At 40.4% G+C, this 19,622-nt stretch overlaps 1 protein-coding gene across 1 annotated transcript in view; it reads left to right on the top strand.

The window, feature by feature from the left end:
• Positions 1 to 19,622, top strand: part of DNAH12 (dynein axonemal heavy chain 12) — a 209,920-nt gene that overhangs the window by 117,823 nt on the left and 72,475 nt on the right. Inside the window, exons 42-45 of the mRNA XM_056129552.1 lie at positions 1,419 to 1,611; positions 2,525 to 2,686; positions 5,271 to 5,465; positions 16,317 to 16,450. Coding sequence (XP_055985527.1) covers positions 1,419 to 1,611; positions 2,525 to 2,686; positions 5,271 to 5,465; positions 16,317 to 16,450 — 684 coding nt within the window. The remainder of the gene's footprint in view (positions 1 to 1,418; positions 1,612 to 2,524; positions 2,687 to 5,270; positions 5,466 to 16,316; positions 16,451 to 19,622) is intronic.

Below are 19,622 nucleotides of genomic sequence, written 5' to 3'. Positions count from 1 at the left end.
GTCTCCTTGGATACTTGATAAGAGTTTCTATAGGGTACATATTCTCAGAAGTGGAATTATTGTGTCATGGTGTTTAAGCATCTTCTACTTTACTAAGTTTTGCCAAAGTATCTTCAAAGTGAATATTTAAAAGAGTTTTCATTGTTTCTCACTCTTAGCAATACTTAGGATTGCCAAACTTTGTATATGGTCCCAGTAAAATAAAAGTATGAAGACTGTAGGGAAGATAGAGGGGTTAAGGTGCTTGCCTTGTGTATGGCTGGCCCTGATTCAATATATGGCACTGCATTTTATCCCCTGAGCATTATCAGGAATTATCATTTACCCCTGAGCTTAAAGCAAGGAGTATTCACAAGAATATTGGGTGTGGCCCAAAACATGCCTGCATCAAAAAATATAATTAAACAAAAAAAGTATGATGGTATCTCAGTGTAGCTCTAATTTTATTTTTCCTAATTATTTGTAGGCATGTTTTTTCTAAGTTTATTATTTTATAGGCGACTGATGTTTTTGTTTCATGTAATTCATGCTAAAATGTTGAAAGATTGTTTAATAATAGTGATAATATACATTTCTTGAGTTTATACTTTAATTGATTGTCCCCTGCATCACATGATCCAATTTTAAGTGCTTTTAGAAAAACCACACTTTTAAAAAATATTAATTTTTTATTTTATTTAATCACCATGAGATAGAGCATTACAAAGCTGTTCATGATTGGGTTTCAATTATACAATGTTCCAACACCCATCCCTCTACCAGTATAATTTCCCAGCACCAGTGACCTTAGTCTGAAAATCACCCCGTACCCCAGCCTGCCTCTTTGGCAGACTCCTCTTCTCTCTCTCTCTCTCTCTCTCTCTCTCTCTCTCTCTCTCTCTCTCTCTCTCTCTCTCTTTCTCATTTTAGGCATTACGGTTTGCAGTACAAATGCTGAAAGGTTATCATGTATACCCTTCACCTACTTTCAATACTCAGTTTTTGTCCAGAGTGATTATTCCATGCTAATTAAACCATACTCTTTTGATGATTGGTATAGTGGGGTTAGATTCCCAGCATCATATAACCCCCTGAACACTGAATGGGAAGTAAACTCTGAGCGTTTCTGGTGTGGCCCCCAAACAAATGATGATGATGATGATAAAAACATAAAAGAGAGCAAAGTTCATTCTTATAGAAAAGTAAACCAATATTTATATGTGAATGCATGTTTGTATCCATCTGAGCATAGGTGTGAGTAATTTTGTTTCTGTGTTTATGCTCAGGCCTTACTCCTGGCTGAGCATAAACACTCAGGGATTACTCCTTGTGGTTTAGGGGACTGTGTGTGGTGCTGGGGGTTGAACCTGGGTAGTCAAGCACCTACCCTGTACTATATCTCCAGCCCCTGAAATATACTAATAATGTTATCTTGGCAGGTATGTATTGGAACATTTATCACGAATATGTCGTGTTCTAAAGCAGTCTGGTGGAAATGCATTGCTTGTTGGAGTTGGAGGAAGTGGTCGCCAATCTTTAACTCGTCTAGCTACATCCATGGCAAAAATGCAGATTTTCCAACCAGAAATTTCAAAGAGCTATGGTATGAATGAATGGAGAGAGGATTTGAAGGTAAAATTATGAAGAAACTAGGGTCTCAAATATTTTCAGTGAATTCTTTTATTTGTGTAGAGAGCCTGTTTGTATGACTGTGTGTGGAATATACTGGTATTGATAATATTATCTGTAGAGTAGTTACTGTGAAATTGACCACAAGAGAAATAAACAAAAACCAAAACTATGAGTTTCTCAAAGAAAAGCGTGGGCATGTGGGAGTCAAGCGTTTGGTGGCCAAGAATCGTTCCCCTGGCCAGCCCACGGCGACAGACAGATGAAGGACTTGGGGGAACAGAGAAACAGGGCTCCAGGCTGGGTGGTACTCAGTTTACTTCTCTCTCCAACCCAGCGTAGTAGAATATCTCCCTTGCAGCACAATTGTAGTTGTAGTTTTGGTTGTAGTCCCAGTCATCATAGTTCCATCATCCTAATATGGAACTACGGAACTATGAGGACTATTCCTCATAGTCATCATCTTTTCGGTCATCCTCCTTGTTTTCTAGCCCCCTCTTACCCTTACAGCCTAGTTATATAGCAATTATGAAGGGTGGGGGTACACATAGGTGGGGTTGAACATTGACATAACAACAAACCGATGTAAAGCCACTCCTTCAGGGGAAGTTCTAGATTAACTCAAGGACAAGATCTCATCTGAGGGTTCAGTGCTCCAGTTTACTAGGAGAACGCTCAAGGGTGGGGTTCCATCTAGGGTATATTGCTGTCTCCTTTTCTCAGCTAGTAATTCATTTAATCATAGTAAATTTATTTCTTATAATATTTCTAGTTATTTTGTGTGATCACATTAAGAGATATATTAAGCTTAAAGGTTGGCTCTTCCTGAGGACATCTTGCTATATATATGTGTGTGTGTGTGTTGTGTGTGTTAACAATTTTTCAACATATATTGCTTACAAGTACTTTTTTTCAGAATCTGTTAAGAAATGTTGGCATGAAAGGCCAAAAGTTTGTCTTTCTAATCACGGATACTCAAATTAAAGAGGAAGCTTTTCTAGAAGATATTGATAGTGTGCTTAATACTGGAGAAATACCGAACATTTTTGCAGCAGATGAAAAACAGGAAGTGATGGAGGTAACACTTTTTAGGACTGCTGCTTCCAGCATAGAAGTATTCTTACTTTTCAACTTTTTCTCTACTCTTCCAGATAACTATACCTTGTGCAGAGAATTTTACGAATTACAAACATTGCAATTATTTTAAATTTTAAATTATTTCTACTATTATTTCTACTATATTTATGACATTTTTTAGTCTACAGTTTCTTTTTATAATGTTATTGATCATATTTAGCATGTTCTGTGAGAGATCATAGATGTTAAATTATTTTAGGATTGCAGTGATAGGAGAAAACATCATTTTAAAACACTATGTGACATTGGTGGCACAAAATGTATGCTGGTGAAGGGATGGGTGTTGAAACATTATATAACTGAAATCCAACCAAGAACAACTTTGTAACTATGTATCTTTTGGTGATTCAATTTTAAAAAAAGAAAACAGTATTTGGTTAACTTTTATTATTTAGTATTAACAGTAAATATTTTGAAAGTCATAATAAAAGCTAGTTGTCTTAACAATCCTGTATATGAAATCATGCTTTGTGATTTAATTGACCAAAAATACAGCTGTGATTTTAGTGATCCTCTATTTAGTGGTCTTAGTCTTCAGCCTCCATTTCTAATATATATTCCTGTTCTCTGCTAATACTTCCCCAATTTTTTTTCTTTTCGGATCACACCTGGAAATGCTTAGGGGTTACTCCTGGCTCTGCACTCAGGAATCACTCCTGGCGGTGCTCGGGGGACCATATGGGATGCTGGGAATCGAACCCGGGTCCGCCGCGTGCAAGGCAAACGCCCTACCCGCTGTGCTATTGCTCCAGCCCCACTTCCCTCATTTTTCTGTCACACTGCTTTTATCCACTATTTGTCACTCCTGAATGCTTCCTTTATACCTGCAGTGATAACATTTGGAATATTAGTTTATTCAAGCAGTACTTTCTGCTTTTTCCTTCTATACATATGATGGTTCTTTCTATATTACGTTGAAAATCAATGGGGAAAAAAAAGCACTTGAGTGTAAATCATTTAGAAAGCCTTGATAAAATGGCACATTATGAGTTTATAGCCTGGGGTGGGCAAGGAGAAAAGAAAAAAATAGATAACAAACTCTCTACCTATTTTTCTGTCAGTGTCAAGAACATGGCCATAGCTGTGGAACCGTCACTGTCACTGTCACTGTCCTCCCGTTGTTCATCGATTTGCTCGAGCAGGGGTGGCAGTGACAGTTACTACTATTTCATGGCATGGTCCAACAGTGATTTTATTTTTCAAATTTAGTTATTTATTATTTTTTAACTGAATCACCATGAGATACACAGTTACAGCAGAGCTGGTCATGGCCAGGTTTCAGTCATACAGTGTTCCAACACCCATGTCTCCACCAGTGTATATTTTCTACCAGCAGTGTCCCCGGTTTCCCTCCTGCTACCCCCTCCCAGCCTGTCTCTATGGCAGGAGCTCTCTCTCTCTCTCTCCCTCTTTCTCTCTCTCTCTCTCTCTCTCTCTTTCCCACACACACACACTTTTTTAAGGCATAGGGTTGCAATATCGATACTGAGAGGTTATCATGTTTGTTCCTTCACCTATTTTTAGCACGCACTTCTTATCCAGAGTGATCATTTCCAACCATCTTTGTCATAGTGGTCCCTTCTCTGTCTCATCTGCCTTCTCCCCCAGCACGTGAGGCAATCTTCCAACTTCAAACGACTCCTCCTGGCCATTGTTTCTACTGTTCTTGGGTATTAGTCTCATATTATCCAACAGTGCTTTTAAAAAGTTTCCTGAACTAGGATGTAGCTCAGCTCAGCAATAGAGCACTTCCCTTTTATATGCGAGGCCCTGGGTTCAATCCCCATAATCTCAAGAGGAAAATAACAGTTTTTCCTGCACTTTCAACCAACTCCTAGGAATACCCTGCCAGTTTCTCCACAAGGAACATGCCATGACCAGAACTTAGTAATACTGAAATGCATCACTATTTCTTCTTAATTTAAACTGATCTTTTTACATCATCCTATATATTCCACTTTGAAGACTCCATCATAGACTTAATGTATTTCATCTCTTTGATACATATACTGATAGAATTAATTTTAATTGATATAAAATTATGATATATAGATGTTTTATAGTGTTTAAGCCAGTACCTTCCTGATGGATGCTTCAGTTGTTTAGAGATCTTATGTTAAAAACTGTTGGGTTAGTGAAAACTTTAATGATGTCCTCATAAGTTAAGTTCTTGGGAGATACTTGTTTTTAACTTATAAAATTATGGAATTTGAAGAATTATTCTAAGTATAAACTATTGAAATAATTTAATTGATGTACAACAAAACTTTTGTTTTGGGGCTACACCCAGCAGTGGCCAGGGCTTACTCCTGGCTCTGTGCTCAGGAATCAGTCCTGCTGAACTCAAGAGACTATAGGGCTTAAAGGGGATTGAACCCAGGTCAGTCGCATGTAAGGTAAATGCCCTACTTGCTGTACTATCACTCCGGCCCAAAACTTTAAAGATGTTTGCAAGGAAAGTAATGAGATTAATATTCTAATATTTGGGGATCTATTTTTATTTATGAAGTTTTTATTTCTTCTAGGGCGTTCGTCCTATAGCTCAAGCTGGCAACAAGCACGAAGAACTCAGTCCCTTAGCACTGTTTGCTTTCTTTGTGAATCGCTGCAGAGATAATCTTCATATCGTAGTGGCCTTTAGTCCCATTGGTGATGCCTTTCGAAATCGATTGAGACAGTTCCCGTCCCTCATCAATTGCTGCACCATTGACTGGTTTCAGGTTTGTATTTTGGGACAGCAGTCACATGCACAACTAAAATGTTTGTAATTTTATGGAAATCTTACTCAAACCCATTAATATACACTCATAAAATGTTTCTTGGTCACTCGACTTTAACACAATATTTGTTACCAGGGACTAATATGACTACAACGATCCTCACTCAGAGCATTTATTCTAGGCTGGAAGACAAAAAGGCAATAAGAAAACAAGCAGTCACTGTTATACTCAACAGCCATAAAATTGATGTATTTCTAAAGACAGTGAATCTCTGAAGTGTGAAATCAGTTAGTTACATAGAAGATTAGAGGGGCTGGAAAGAGAGTATAGTGGGTAGAATATATGCCTTGCATGTGGCTGTCCTGGGTCTGATTCTTGGCATCCCAGATGATTCCCCAAGTACCACTAGGAGTAATTCCCTAGTGTAGAGCCAGGAGTAACCCCTGAGCAAAACAAAAACAAACAAAAATTCCATAGAATATTATATATGTACCAGTATGTGTTATATAAATATGTATGTGATAATATGCATACATATATATGGATGTGAATATACACATGTACATATCCATATATATGTATGCATATAACATATATACAAAGATATATGTAAACTTACACAAAAAGATATCTTAGAGGGAATATGCTCATATGAATATAAAAACAAACAAACACTGTCCTCCCGGTGTTCATTGATTTTGCTCGAGTGGGCCCAATAATTCTCCATTGTGAGATTTGTTGTTACTGTGTTTGGCATATTGAATACGTCACGGGTAGCTTGCCAGGCTTTGCCATGTGGGCAAAATACTCTCAGTAGCAAGCTTGCCGGGCTCTCCGAGAGGGGCAGAGGAATCGAACCCGGCTTTGCCGGGCTGGCTGTGCACAACACAAACGCCCTACCGCTGTGCTATTGCTCCAGCCCATATATAAAAACTGAAAAATTGCAACTGTAGTTGTCAAGGAGAATTGATAATGTGGTTCCTGTCTGAAGGCCAACAAACTCAAGACCTTTCGAGGGCCAGTATTTCAGTGTGAGTTCAAATTCAGGAAACTTGATAACCCAGCTTGAAGGCAGTTCAGAAAGAGGGTTTGCCTCTTAATTGTGGGGCCAGTCTGCCATTTTGTTTCAGACAACATTTCAATTGATTGGGAGGACCAGGGAGGGTGGTCTTCTTAGTGTGTTGATTTAAATATCAAAACACACCTCACACCACAGCACCCAAAAGAAGAGAGAGAGAACAAGGGGGAATGCCCTGCCACAGAGGCAGGGTGGGATGGGGGTATGGGGAATGGGAGGGATTCTGGGACCCCTGGTGGTGGAGGATGGGCACGGGTGGAGGGATGGGTACTTGATCATTGTATAACTGAAACCCAAGCACAAAAATTTGAAAGTCTATAACTGTACCTCATGGTGTTTCACTAATAATTTTTTTAAAAAAACACACCTCACAGGAACATCCAGAATAATGTTTGATTATTTTCCAAGTTCATAGCCCACACTCAAGCTGAGACCAAAAAAGAAATTAACTATCATAAAGGTAGTATATGCCAAGAGGAAAGATGAGGAAAGCAGAGCTTAGATGGGTAAACTGTAATGGTTAGGTGATGATGACTAGTAATAAACATAGCAGGCATTAATTTGGAATGTTTAATGGGTACTAGATTATAAAGGAATTTGTAAGATGTTCCTGGAAATTTGATTTTATACAAAAACATTGTAGAGGTACTGGAGTATTTTTAAAATTTTTTTCCTTATTATAATGTAGGAGTACTGCTATTTATTCAGCCATTGATTAGGCTGATTGAATTGGACATGAATTCCACCTTACTTTTTTGTTTTTTTTTTTCCTTTTTTATAAATTTGTTTATTGAATCACCATGAGAGAAGTTACAAAGCTTTCGGGTTTAAGTCTCAGTCATACAGTGATGAAACACCCGTCCCTTCACCAGTGCCCATTTTCCACCACCAAAAACCCTAGTATACCCCCCATCCCACACCCTCCCCCTTCCTGTGGGGCAGATGATTTCCACATTACTCTGTCTCTACTTAGATTACATTCAATATTTTGACACCAGACCCACCATTATTATTTGGGATTTTACCCCAAAACTTAGATCTGCCAAAAAGGCAACCATAGACAATTTGTTTTCTGTTGCTGGTTATGAATAGTATATGATGTCATGTGGCCACAGTAGTGGTTGTGTGATTTTGGAATTCCTAAATTTTAACAAATCAAATCTGGAGGGGTTTCTGCCAAAACCTGCTGGGTTCCAAGATTTGTTCCTGAGTCTCTGGGATCATGGCCTGAGTCTCTGGGATCAGGAGCCAGATAGGCCATTTGTGGACTGTGACCAGGGGTCTTGTTGGGGCTGGGAGGAAAGGGCCGGTGCCACTCCCATCCCATGAGGCCCACGTGTCACGTCACTGCGGGCCCAAACCTGACTGTCCAATGGCCTCTGGAAGATGGTGGCCACTGAGCCCCCAGGCGGAACAAGCCATGGCAGGAAACTTCTTCCCACCTGGGATGGCCTGGCGCCAGTAACCTACTGTAGCAACCAGACACATTTCTGCCAAAAGCCGCTGGGTTCCAAAACTTGTTTCTGAGTCTCTGATATCATGGCCGTTAAACAGCTTGATCAGGAACCAGAGAGGCCTTGCCTCCAATTATATAGCTGAGCTGGGGGTGGTTTGTGGGTGTGTCTCCCACATACCTAACTTTTGGCTGTTTACTTTCTTGGTAAACTTGGCCCCAAGTAGTTGGAGTCTGGCCAAAGGCACAGCAGCAATTTCGGGGTATCTGGAAGTCTGAAGGCGCCATCAGGCTGCTGATACTCTCACCTCACAGGTACAGGTTGACCTGCTGGTGGCACCATACCCCACCCACACTGGAGTATTTTTAGGTAACTTTTATTTTAGAAAATTTTAGTTGCTTTATATTTTAGTAAAGAAAAACACCAACTAAGCCGAACACTTGAAGAATGTTTTATAGATAATTTAGAGTGTGGAAAACTAAAAGGCAGGATGATCCACTGGGTGACAGGATTAGTAAGGATGGTAAAAAGTGATTAAGTCTAATATATCTTTTAACTTCAGGCAAACTGTCACTGCTTATATAAGACCACTGTTTATGTAAAATATTTATGCTTTCAATAGCTTACAGTAGCTCATGTGTCTTCTAATAATATGATACTTTTGGCTTCTTACTAAGAACATAGGGTCCTCCTCAGGGAAAATAAATGAAAAGAAAGTAGGTTGAAGGCTGTCATTTGTGGCTGGAAGTCTTTGGAATCTCAAGTTCCTATATTTTTACTATACTATCATCTATCTGCTAGTGCTCCAATTTCTCATCTGTGTTCCAAGCAAAAATGTAGAGTAAGGGAAAATAAGGAAAACAAACTAACAAAGAAAATCCAACCCACACCAACCCCGTGAAACCCTCTATAAACCTTCCCTGAAGTCCTCATCTAACAACAGACTTATGTGTCATTATCCATACTGCATCACAAGGGAATCAATGAAAGGCAGCCTTTTACTTGAGTATATTGTTGACAAGTAAAATTGAAGGTCTAAGGAATATGGGGCTCATAAAGGGTGACCACAAGCCCCTGCAACTGTCAGGCTGAATTTGAGATGCCTCTTTGGCATCTAAATGGAAGAATTTAGGAGAGCAATGTTGTATATCTTTGAGATCTAAAATATTATTAACCCTTTTTTTGGTAGGAGTATTGCTGTTTATTCAGCCATTAATTAGTCTGATTGAAATGGGCATGAACTCCACCTTACCTTTTTTTCTCTTTTTTTATAATTTTATTTATTGAATCACCATGAGAGCAGTTATAAAACTTTCGGGTTTAAGTCTCAGCCATACAATGAACACCCGTCCCTTCACCAGTGCTCATTTTCTACCACAAAAAAACTCCAGTATACTCCCCATCCAATACTTTCCCCCTACCTGTGGGGCAGATAATTTCCACATTACTCTCTCTCTACTTTGATTGCATTCAATATTTCGACACCAGACCCGCCATTATTTTTTTGTTGTTGTTAGTGAAACACCATGAGGTACAGTTGTAGATTTACTATTTTTTGTGCTTGGGTTTCAATTATACAATGATCAGATACCCATCCCTCCACCAGTGCCCATTTTCCACCACCATGGATAATATCCCCCCACCCCCATCCCCCCATCTCCCCCTGCCTCTGTGGCAGGGCAATCCCCTGTGTTCTCTCTCTCGTTTTGGGTGTTGTGTTCTGCAAAAGAGGCATTGAGTGGCAAACATGTTCAGTCCATAGTCTACTTTTGACATGCATCTCCCCTCCTGGGAGGATCCTCCTAACACCCTTTATTTGGTGCTCCCTTCTCTATCTGAACTGCCCTTTCCCCTAGAATACCCGGCTGGCCTCTAAGTTATGGAGTAATCCTCCTGGTGCTGATCTCAGCTATTCTTGGGTATTAATCTCATATTTTGTTACTTTATATCCCCCAGATGAATGCAATCTTTCTATGTCTATCCCTCTCTTTCTGACTCATTTCGCTTAGCATGATACTTTCCATGTTGTACCACTTGTATGTAAATTTCATGACTTCATCTTTTCTAACAGCTACATAGTACTCCATTGTGTAGATGTACCAAAGTTTCTTTAACCAGTCATCTGTTCTTGGGCATTCAGGTTTCTTCCAGTTTCTGGCTATTGTAAAGAGTGCTGCAATGAACAAACAAGTGCAGATGTCATTTCGACTATACATTTTTGCCTCTCTGGGATATATTCCCAGGAGTGGTATTGCTGGGTCAAATGGGAGCTCAATTTCTAATTTTTTGAGAATCGTCCATACTGTTTTCCAGAAGGGCTGAACCAGTGGACATTCCCACCAACAGTGAAGGAGTGTCCCTTTCTCGCCACATCCACGCCAGCATCAGTTGCTATTGTTCTTTTGAATGTGGGCCAGTCTCTGAGGTGTGAGATGGTATCTCATTGTGGTTTTGATCTGCATCTCCCTGATGATTAATGATGTAGAGCATTTTCTCATGTGCTTTTTTGCCATTCGGATTTCTTCTTTGAGAAAGTTTCTGTTCATTTCATTGCCCCATTTTTTTTTCATTTTTATTTATTTATTTTTTTACAGTTGTAGATTTACAATTTTTTTTGTGCTTGGGTTTCAATTATACAATGATCAGATACCCATCCCTCCACCAGTGCCCGTTTTTCACCACCATGGATAATATCCCTCCCATCCCCATTCCCCCATCCCCCCCTGCCTCTGTGGCAGGGCAATCCCCTGTGTTCTCTCTCTCCGTTTGGGTGTTGTGCTCTGCAAAAGAGGCATTGAGTGGCAAACATGTTCAGTCCATAGTCTACTTTCGACATGCATCTCCCCTCCTGGGAGGATCCTCCAAACATCCTTTATTTGGTGCTCCCTTCTCTATCTGAACTGTCCTTTCCTCTAGGATACCCAGCTGGCCTCTAAGTTATGGGGTAATCCTCCTGGTGCTGATCTCAGCTATTCTTGGGTATTAATCTCATACTTTGTTACTTTATATCCCCCAGATGAATGCAATCTTTCTATGTCTATCCCTCTCTTTCTGACTCATTTCGCTTAGCATGATACTTTCCATGTTGTACCACTTGTATGTAAATTTCATGACTTCATCTTTTCTAACAGCTACATAGTACTCCATTGTGTAGATGTACCAAAGTTTCTTTAACCAGTCATCTGTTCTTGGGCATTCAGGTTTCTTCCAGTTTCTGGCTATTGTAAAGAGTGCTGCAATGAACAAACAAGTGCAGATGTCACTTCGACTATACATTTTTGCCTCTCTGGGATATATTCCCAGGAGTGGTATTGCTGAGTCAAATGTGAGCTCAGTTTCTAATTTTTTGAGAATCGTCCATACTGTTGTCCAGAAGGGCTGAACCAGTGGACATTCCCACCAACAGTGAACGAGTGTCCCTTTCTCGCCACATCCACGCCAGCATTGGTTGCTTTTGTTCTTTTGAATGTGGGCCAGTCTCTGAGGTGTGAGATGGTATCTCATTGTGGTTTTGATCTGCATCTCTCTGATGATTAATGATGTAGAGCATTTTCTCATGTGCTTTTTTGCCATTCGGATTTCTTCTTTGAGAAAGTTTCTGTTCATTTCATTGCCCCATTTTTGGATGGGGTTGGATGTTTTCTTCTTGTGGAGTTTAACCAGTATTTTGTATATCCTGGATATCAACCCCTTGTCAGATGTGTATTCGGTGAATATCCTTTCCCATTCTGTAGACTGTCTTTGTATTTTGGTCACTGTTTCTTTGGAGGTGCAGAAGCTTCTTAGTTTAAGATAGTCCCATTTATCTATCTCTGTTTTCACTTGCTCGGCCAGTGGCGTGGCATCTTTGAAGATACCATTAGCTTCAATATCATGGAGGGTTTTGCCAACTTTATCTTCAATGTACCTTATGGTTTCTGGTCTGATGTTGAGGTCTTTAATCCATTTTGATCTTACTTTTGTACATGGTGTTAGGCAGAGTTCTGAGCCTATTTTTTTGCATGTAGCCGTCCAATGATGCCAACATAATTTATTAAAGAGGCTTTCCTTACTCCACTTCACATTACTTGCACCTTTATCAAAGATTAGATGATCATATGATTGAGGGGAGATGTCAGTGTATTCAACCCTGTTCCATTGGTCTGCAGTTCTGCCTTTGTTCCAGTACCATGCTGTTTTAATTATTACTGCTTTGTAGTACAGTTTGAAGTTAGGGAGGTTGATTCCTCCCATTTTCTTTTTCCCAAGAATTGCTTTAGCTATTCGTGGGGGCTTATTGTTCCATATAAATTTCAGGAGTGTTTGCTCCATTTCTTTGAAGAATGTCATGGGTATCCTTATAGGGATTGCATTGAATTTATACAATGCTTTCGGTAGTATTGCCATTTTGACAATGTTAAGTCTCCCGACCCATGAGCAGGGGATATCTTTCCATTTCCTCATGTCCTCTTTTATTTCCTGAAGTAGCGTTTTGTAGTTTTCTTTGTATAGGTCCTTTACTTCCTTAGTTAAGCTGATTCCTAGGTACTTGATTTTCTGGGGCACAATTGTGAACGGGATTGTTTTTTTCATGTTGCTTTCTTCTCTCTCACTGTTTGCGTATAGGAAAGCCATGGACTTTTGGGTATTGATTTTATAACCTGCAACTTTACGAGTCTATTGTTTCTAGGAGTTTTTTGGCGGAGGTTATTGGGTTCTCTAAGTAGAGTATCATATCATCTGCGAATAGTGAGAGCTTGATTTCTTCCTTTCCTACCTGAATGCCCTTAATATCTTTTTCTTGCCTAATCGCTATTGCAAGTACTTCCAGTACTATATTGAACAGAAGTGGAGAGAGTGGGCATCCCTGTCTCGTCCCTGATCTTAGAGGGAAGGCTCTCAGTTTTTCCCCATTGAGGATGATGCTTGCTGTAGGCTTGTGGTAGATGGCTTTAATTATGTTGAGGAAGGTCCCCTCTATACCCATTTTGGCTAGGGTTTTCATCATAAAGGGGTGCTGGATCTTGTCAAATGCTTTCTCTGCATCTATTGATATAATCATATGCTTTTTATCTTTTCTTTTGTTGATATGATGGATTATGTTGATTGATTTTCGAATGTTAAACCATCCTTGCATCCCTGGGATGAATCCTACTTGGTCATGGTGTATGATCTTTTTGATGAGTAGTTGGATTCTATTTGCTAGTAGTTTGTTGAGGATCTTTGCATCTGTGTTCATCAGGGATATTGGCCTGTAATTCTCTTTCTTTGTGGTATCTCTGTCTGCTTTTGGTATCAGTGTGATATTTGCTTCGTAGAAACTGTTCGGAAGTGTTTTTGATATTTCAATTTCGTGGAAAAGCTTAAAGAGCATTGGGAGTAAGTCCTCTTTAAAGATTTGGAAGAATTCACTAGTGAATCCATCCGGGCCAGGACTTTTGTGCTTGGGGAGACTTTTTATTACCAGTTCAATTTCCTTGATGGTGATAGGTCTGTTCAGGTATTCCAGGTCTTCTTGGTTCAGCCTTGGGCGTCTGTAGGAGTCTAGGAATTTATCCATTTCCTCGAGGTTTTGATGTTCCATGGCATAAAGCTTCTCAAAGTACTCCCTGAGGATCCTCTGAATTTCTATGGTTTCTGTTGTAATGACCCCCTTTTCATTTCTGATTCGGTTTATTAGGGTTTTCTCTCTCCCTTTCTTTGTGAGTTTTGCTAGCGGCTTATCGATCTTGTTAATTTTCTCAAAGAACCAGCTTTTGGTTTCATTGATCTTTCAGATTGTTTTTTGGGTTTCCATCTCATTAATCTCTGCTCTGAGTTTTATTATTTCCTTTCTCCTGTTCGGGTTGTGCTCCTTTTTTTGGTCCTTCTCCACGCTCTTAAGCTGTGAGGTTAGGTTACTTATGTGTGTTCGCTGCTCCTTCCTGAGGAATGCTTGTAGAGCTATAAACTTTCCTCTTAACACAGCCTTTGCTGTGTCCCATAAGTTTTGGTAACTCGTGTTCTCATTTTCATTTGTTTCTAGGAATCTTTTGATTTCCTCTTTGATTTCCTGTCTAATCCACTTGTTGTTCAATAGTTCATTGCCCCATTTTTGGATGGGGTTGGATGTTTTCTTCTTGTGGAGTTTAACCAGTATTTTGTATATCCTGGATATCAACCCCTTGTCAGATGTGTATTCGGCGAATATCCTTTCCCATTCTGTAGACTGTCTTTGTATTTTGGTCACTGTTTCTTTGGAGGTGCAGAAGCTTTTTAGTTTAAGATAGTCCCATTTATCTATCTCTGTTTTCACTTGCTCGGCCAGTGGCGTGGCATCTTTGAAGATACCATTAGCTTCAATGTCATGGAGGGTTTTGACAACTTTGTCTTCAATGTACCTTATGGTTTCTGCAGACCCGCCATTATTATTTGGGATTTTATCCCAACACTCAGATCTGCCAAAAAGGCAAAATATACCATTTGTTTTCTATTGCTGGTTATAAAGAGCTTATGATTTTGGAATTCCAAAATTTTAGCAATTAAATATGGAGGGATTTCTGCCAAAACCTGCTGAGTTCCGAGATTTGTTTCTGAGTCTCTGAGATTATGGCCATCAAGCAGCTTGATCAGGAGCCAGAGAGACTGTTCGTGGGTGGCAAATCAGGGTCTCGTTGGGCCGGGGAGGAAAGAGCCAGCTCCACCCCCATCCCATGTCTCATCACTGCAGGCCCAAACCTGACTGTCCAGTGGCCTCTGGAGGATAGCAGCCACCGAGCCACCAAGGGGAACAAGCCAAGGCACAAAACCTATTCCCACCTCAGTGGCCCGGAGCCAGTAACCTACTGTAGGGACCAGACATATTTCTGCCTAAAGCCGCTGGGTTCTGAGATTTGTTTCTGAGTCTCTGGGATCATAGCCATTTAGCAGCTTGATCAGGAGCCAGAGAGGCCATTTGTGGGCAGCAACTCAGGGTTTCGTTGGAGGCGAGGAGGAAAGGGCCAGCTCCACCCCCATCCCACGAGGCCCCCACTTGTCTTGTCACTGAGGGCCCAAACCTGATTGTTCAATAGCTTCTGTAGGATGGTGGCCACTGAGCCGCCAAAGGGGAGCAGGCAGAGGGCCAACACCCTTTCCCCCCGGGGTGGTCTGGTGACAGTAACCTACTGTGGGGTCTGGACACATTTCTGCCAAAAGCTGCTAGGTTTCGAGATTTGTTTCTGAGTCTCTGGGATAATGGCCATTAAGCAGCTTGATCAGGAACCAGAGAGACTGTTCATGGGTGGCGACTTGGGGTCTTGTTGAGGTGGGAAGGAATGGGCCGGCTCTACCCCCATCCCATGAGGCCCTGTGTGTCTCGTCATGCAGGCCCAAACCTGACCGTTTAGTGGCCTCTGGAGGATGGCGGCCACAAAGCTGCCAGGGAGAACAGGCCAAGGCATGAATCCTATTCCTACCTGGGGTGGCCTGGCGCTAGTAACCTACTGCGGGGACATGACGCATTTCTGCCAAAAGCTGCTGGGTTTTGAGATTTGTTTCTGAGTCTCTAGGATCATGGCCGTAGAGCAGCTTGATCAGGAGCCAGAGAGGCCATTCGTGGCTAGCGACTTGGGGTTTGGTTGGGGTGGGGAGGAAAGAGCCGACTCCACCCCATCCTGTGAGGCCCTGTGTGTCTTGTCACTGTGGGCCCAAACCTGACTGTCCAATGGCCTCTGGAAGATGGTGGCCACTGACCCGCCAATGGGGAGCAGGCAGAGGGACAGCACCCTTTCCCTCTTGGGGTGGTCTGGCACCAGTAGCCCATTGTGGGGACCAGACGCATCTCTTCCAAAAGTCGCTGGGTTCTGAAATTTGTCTCTGAGTCTCTGGGATCATAGCCGTTATGCAGTTTGATCAGCAACCAGAGAGACCTTGCCTCTAATTATATAGCTGAACTTGAAGTGGTTTGTGATGTGTCTCCCACCTACCTAAATTTTGGCTGTTTTTTTTTTCTTGGTAAACTTTTTCCCAAGTTTTTGGGGTCTGGCCAAAAGCACAGCAGCAATTTTGGGGTATCTGGAAGTCTGAAGGCGCCATCAGGCTGCTGATGCACTCGCCTCACAGGCACAGATTGACCTGCTGGTGGGACCATACCCCCTATTGACCCTTTCTTTATACTATGTTATCTTTAATTTTAGTATATGTAAATGTCTATATGCTCTTTCATAGATTTACTTGTGATCTCAGTCCTCAAAATTCTAATTTTCCCATTAAGGTTTTAGTTTTCTAAACTTCATCCTCTTTTACATAGGAAAACACCTGAACTATCTGTCAAAGTGATACTACTTATCTTAAATTTCATGTTTTTCTTTTTCTTTTTAGCCATGGCCAGAGGATGCCCTGGAACGTGTGGCTGTGGAATTCTTAGGAACACTGGATCTTACTGTGGATGAACGCCAAGAGATAGTTCCAATCTGCAAACACTTTCACACAACCATTATGAATCTTTCACAAAGGTTAATGTTGATAGAAACTTGAATGATAATATTTGAAAATTTTAATTTTGGGCTTAATTTTGGTGCCACACTTGAAGTTGCTCCTGGGACCAGATTTACTCCCAGTGGTATTAAGAAGGGCAACATTGGACTGTACTGGGAGTGGAGGAGGAAGTATTATATGTTCATGTGGAAACAGGGATCAAAATGAGGGTCTTATACATACAAAAATTATAGGTTTTTTTTTAACTAAATCCCCAATACAAAACAATACAACTATAAAATTGGAAGACTGTCTCACAAAGGTTAAGAGAAGAAATAATGCTGGACCTCAGTAGTAACTAAAGAGCTGTAGTAGAAATTCATTGGACAGAGGTGCGCATATATGTTTTTGTATTAGTGTTTTTGTGTTTAGGAATAAATATCAAGATGTGTGATCACTCAATCACATGGAAACTGTTCTTTTTTGAGGAACCAGACCTTCCAATCAGAAGTGAATCACATTTCTTTTTCATCATATTTGCACCAACCATTGTTTCCAACACTTTTTGATATGTGCCATTCTCATTAGTGTGAGATGATATTTTATAGTTTTGATTTGTATTTCCCTAATAATAAGTGATGATCATTATTTTTGCGTGCCTACTGGCTGTCGTATGCCGATTTGTAGAAATGTCTCCACATTTTGATGGGATTATTGTTTTTTGTTGTTGAGTTTTGTGACTGTGTTCTATATCTTGGACATAGAAAGCTCTTTATCTGATTTATTGTATGCAAGTATTTTTTCCCATTAAGTAGGATGACATCTTATTTTAACCCAAGCTTGTTTTATCATGAGAAAACCTTAAAATCTGATATAGTCCCATTTGCTTATTTTGTTTTATTATCTTTGCTAATGGAGTCAAATAATATTCTTTTATTTTCCTCATTGTAGTTTTTATATTATTTTTAAGGCACCATGATTTGCAAAGTTATTCATAGTTGAATTTTAGACATACAGTGATCCAGCACAAATCCCATCACCTGCGTCAACTTCCTCCATCAATTTCTTTTAGTGTTGTTGACTGCAGTTTTCACAGAGTCACTCTTCTGCACCACCTATCTACCTAAAGCCATTGATGCCTGCCCCTTTTTCCTTCCTGTTATTTTCTTCTTGCTAACCTCCTTTATTTCTTTATTCTCTGTCCCTCTCCTTCTTATACTATAGGATGATCTTGTTATCCCCCTTTAAAACTTTGCATTCTTTCCTCCAGTTATTAGTTATTCTGTGTACCACAGGTAAGTGAGATCATCCTGTCTTTGTCCCCCTTCTTCTGACTTACTTCACTTAACATGATGTTTTCTAGTTTCATCTAGGTTGCAGGAGATCACATGATTTCCTCATTCCGTGCAGCTGTATAGTATTCCACTGTGTGTATACCACATTTTCATAATCCATTCACTGTGTTGGACACCTAGGTTGATTCTGTCTTTTAGCTATTATGCTAAGTGATACAACATATAATGGTGTGCATGTGTCATTTTTAATGAACTTTTTGGTGGCCTGGTACCCAGAAGTGGAATTGCTGAGGTCATATAACAGCTGAAATTTTAGTTTACTGAGAAATCTTCATGTTGTTTCCATAAGAGTTGAATCAGATAACATTCCCATGAGTGAGAGTTCCTTTTTGACCATATGTCCACCAGTACAGATTGTTCCCACTATTTTTAATATTTTTATTAAAGTCACATGATTTGCAAAGTCATTTATAGTTGGGTTTCATACATACTATATTCCAGTACCAACCCCACCACTAGTGTCTTCTTTCTTTCCATGAGGGTTCTTAGGCTCCAACCTACTCACCCCATCCCCAGCCTGCCACCCTTGAGACACTTTTTATAATTTTTACTTTATTTTTATAAAGTTGTTCACAGTAATTTGTTACATTTAGTATTCCAATACCAATCCCACCACTATTACATCTACCCACCACCATATTTCGAATGTTTCCACTCTGACCTCCAAACCTTGTCCCCAAAGCAGGACCTAAATCACTTATTTTGTTTTGTTTGTTATGAATAATCCATTAAAAATGATCCGAAAAATTTCCTTAGAGGAAAGTGTGTGAAGATTGTTGCATTTCATCCTGGAACCATTAAGCCCTTGTATAAGAGATTACTAACATGTTGTTAAAGGTTGAACATTGTTATACATATATATATGTATGTATATATATATTATTTTTTTTTCTTGCTGAGATGGGTTGCCTTCTACTTTAAAAAGTAAAAGGCCCTCCCATTGATCATCGATTTGCTCGAGCAGACCCAGTAACGTCTCCATTGGAGACTTTGTTGTTACTGTGTCTGGCACATCGAATACGTCACGGGGAGCTTGCCAGGCTCTGCCGTGCGGGCGAGATACTCTCAGTAGCTTGCCAGGCTCTCTGAGAGGGGCGGAGGAATTGAACTCGGGTTGGCCATGTTGGCTGCGTGCAAGGCAAACGCCCTACCGCTGTGCTATCGCTCCCCCATCAAATGTGGTGTGCTACTCTTGATACATCAATAGTGTAGAGAATGAGATGTTGTGTGGCCACAAGTACATTTGCATGCTCCAGGAATTCTAAAATTTTAAATACTGTTATACAACTAATGTTAATATTTTTTTTGGAAATAAATAAATTTTATTTGGAGGATTTTTAAGGTGTGGAGGGGGGAGAGAGTGAGAGAGAAATGTACTCAAGAGAGAACATAGGCTTCTCCAATGGCAGAGAGAGCCCCTACACACATCCAGGGCACGAAAACATGAAAGTACACATCTCAAGAGGGGAGATGTGGGTGACACATGCACTCGGGCATGTGATCCGCCATGTGGGCGCAAGCAGCACATGGGCTCAGGCAGCATATGTGCCAAATTTAATATTTTTAAACTGGATTGTGACTTTGGGGTCCAGAGGCATCTCTGTGTATTGTTCTGTGTTGCTCTCTCCCGAGAGATTTATTTGGGATTCTCTGGACCATGGTCATTAATGAGCTTATGTGGCACCAGAGGTAGATCCTGGGCCTGACTGCCAGGGTACTGGAAACAAAGGGAGATGGGGATAGGTCTCCCATTCCTGACTCCATGCGAGCAAGAGGCACTTTTTAAAGATTGGTTGTTGAAATTTTGATCTTTTATTTTCAGTGTCGTTGACTCTGTGGTTTGGAAATTTATCTT

This window comes from Sorex fumeus, unplaced genomic scaffold (genome assembly GCF_029834395.1).
Source record: "Sorex fumeus unplaced genomic scaffold, SorFum_2.1 ptg000072l, whole genome shotgun sequence".
Taxonomy (NCBI): Eukaryota; Metazoa; Chordata; class Mammalia; order Eulipotyphla; family Soricidae; genus Sorex; species Sorex fumeus.
The sequence above is the reverse complement of the archived record's forward strand: the minus strand, read 5'-3'. Positions and strand labels throughout refer to the sequence as shown.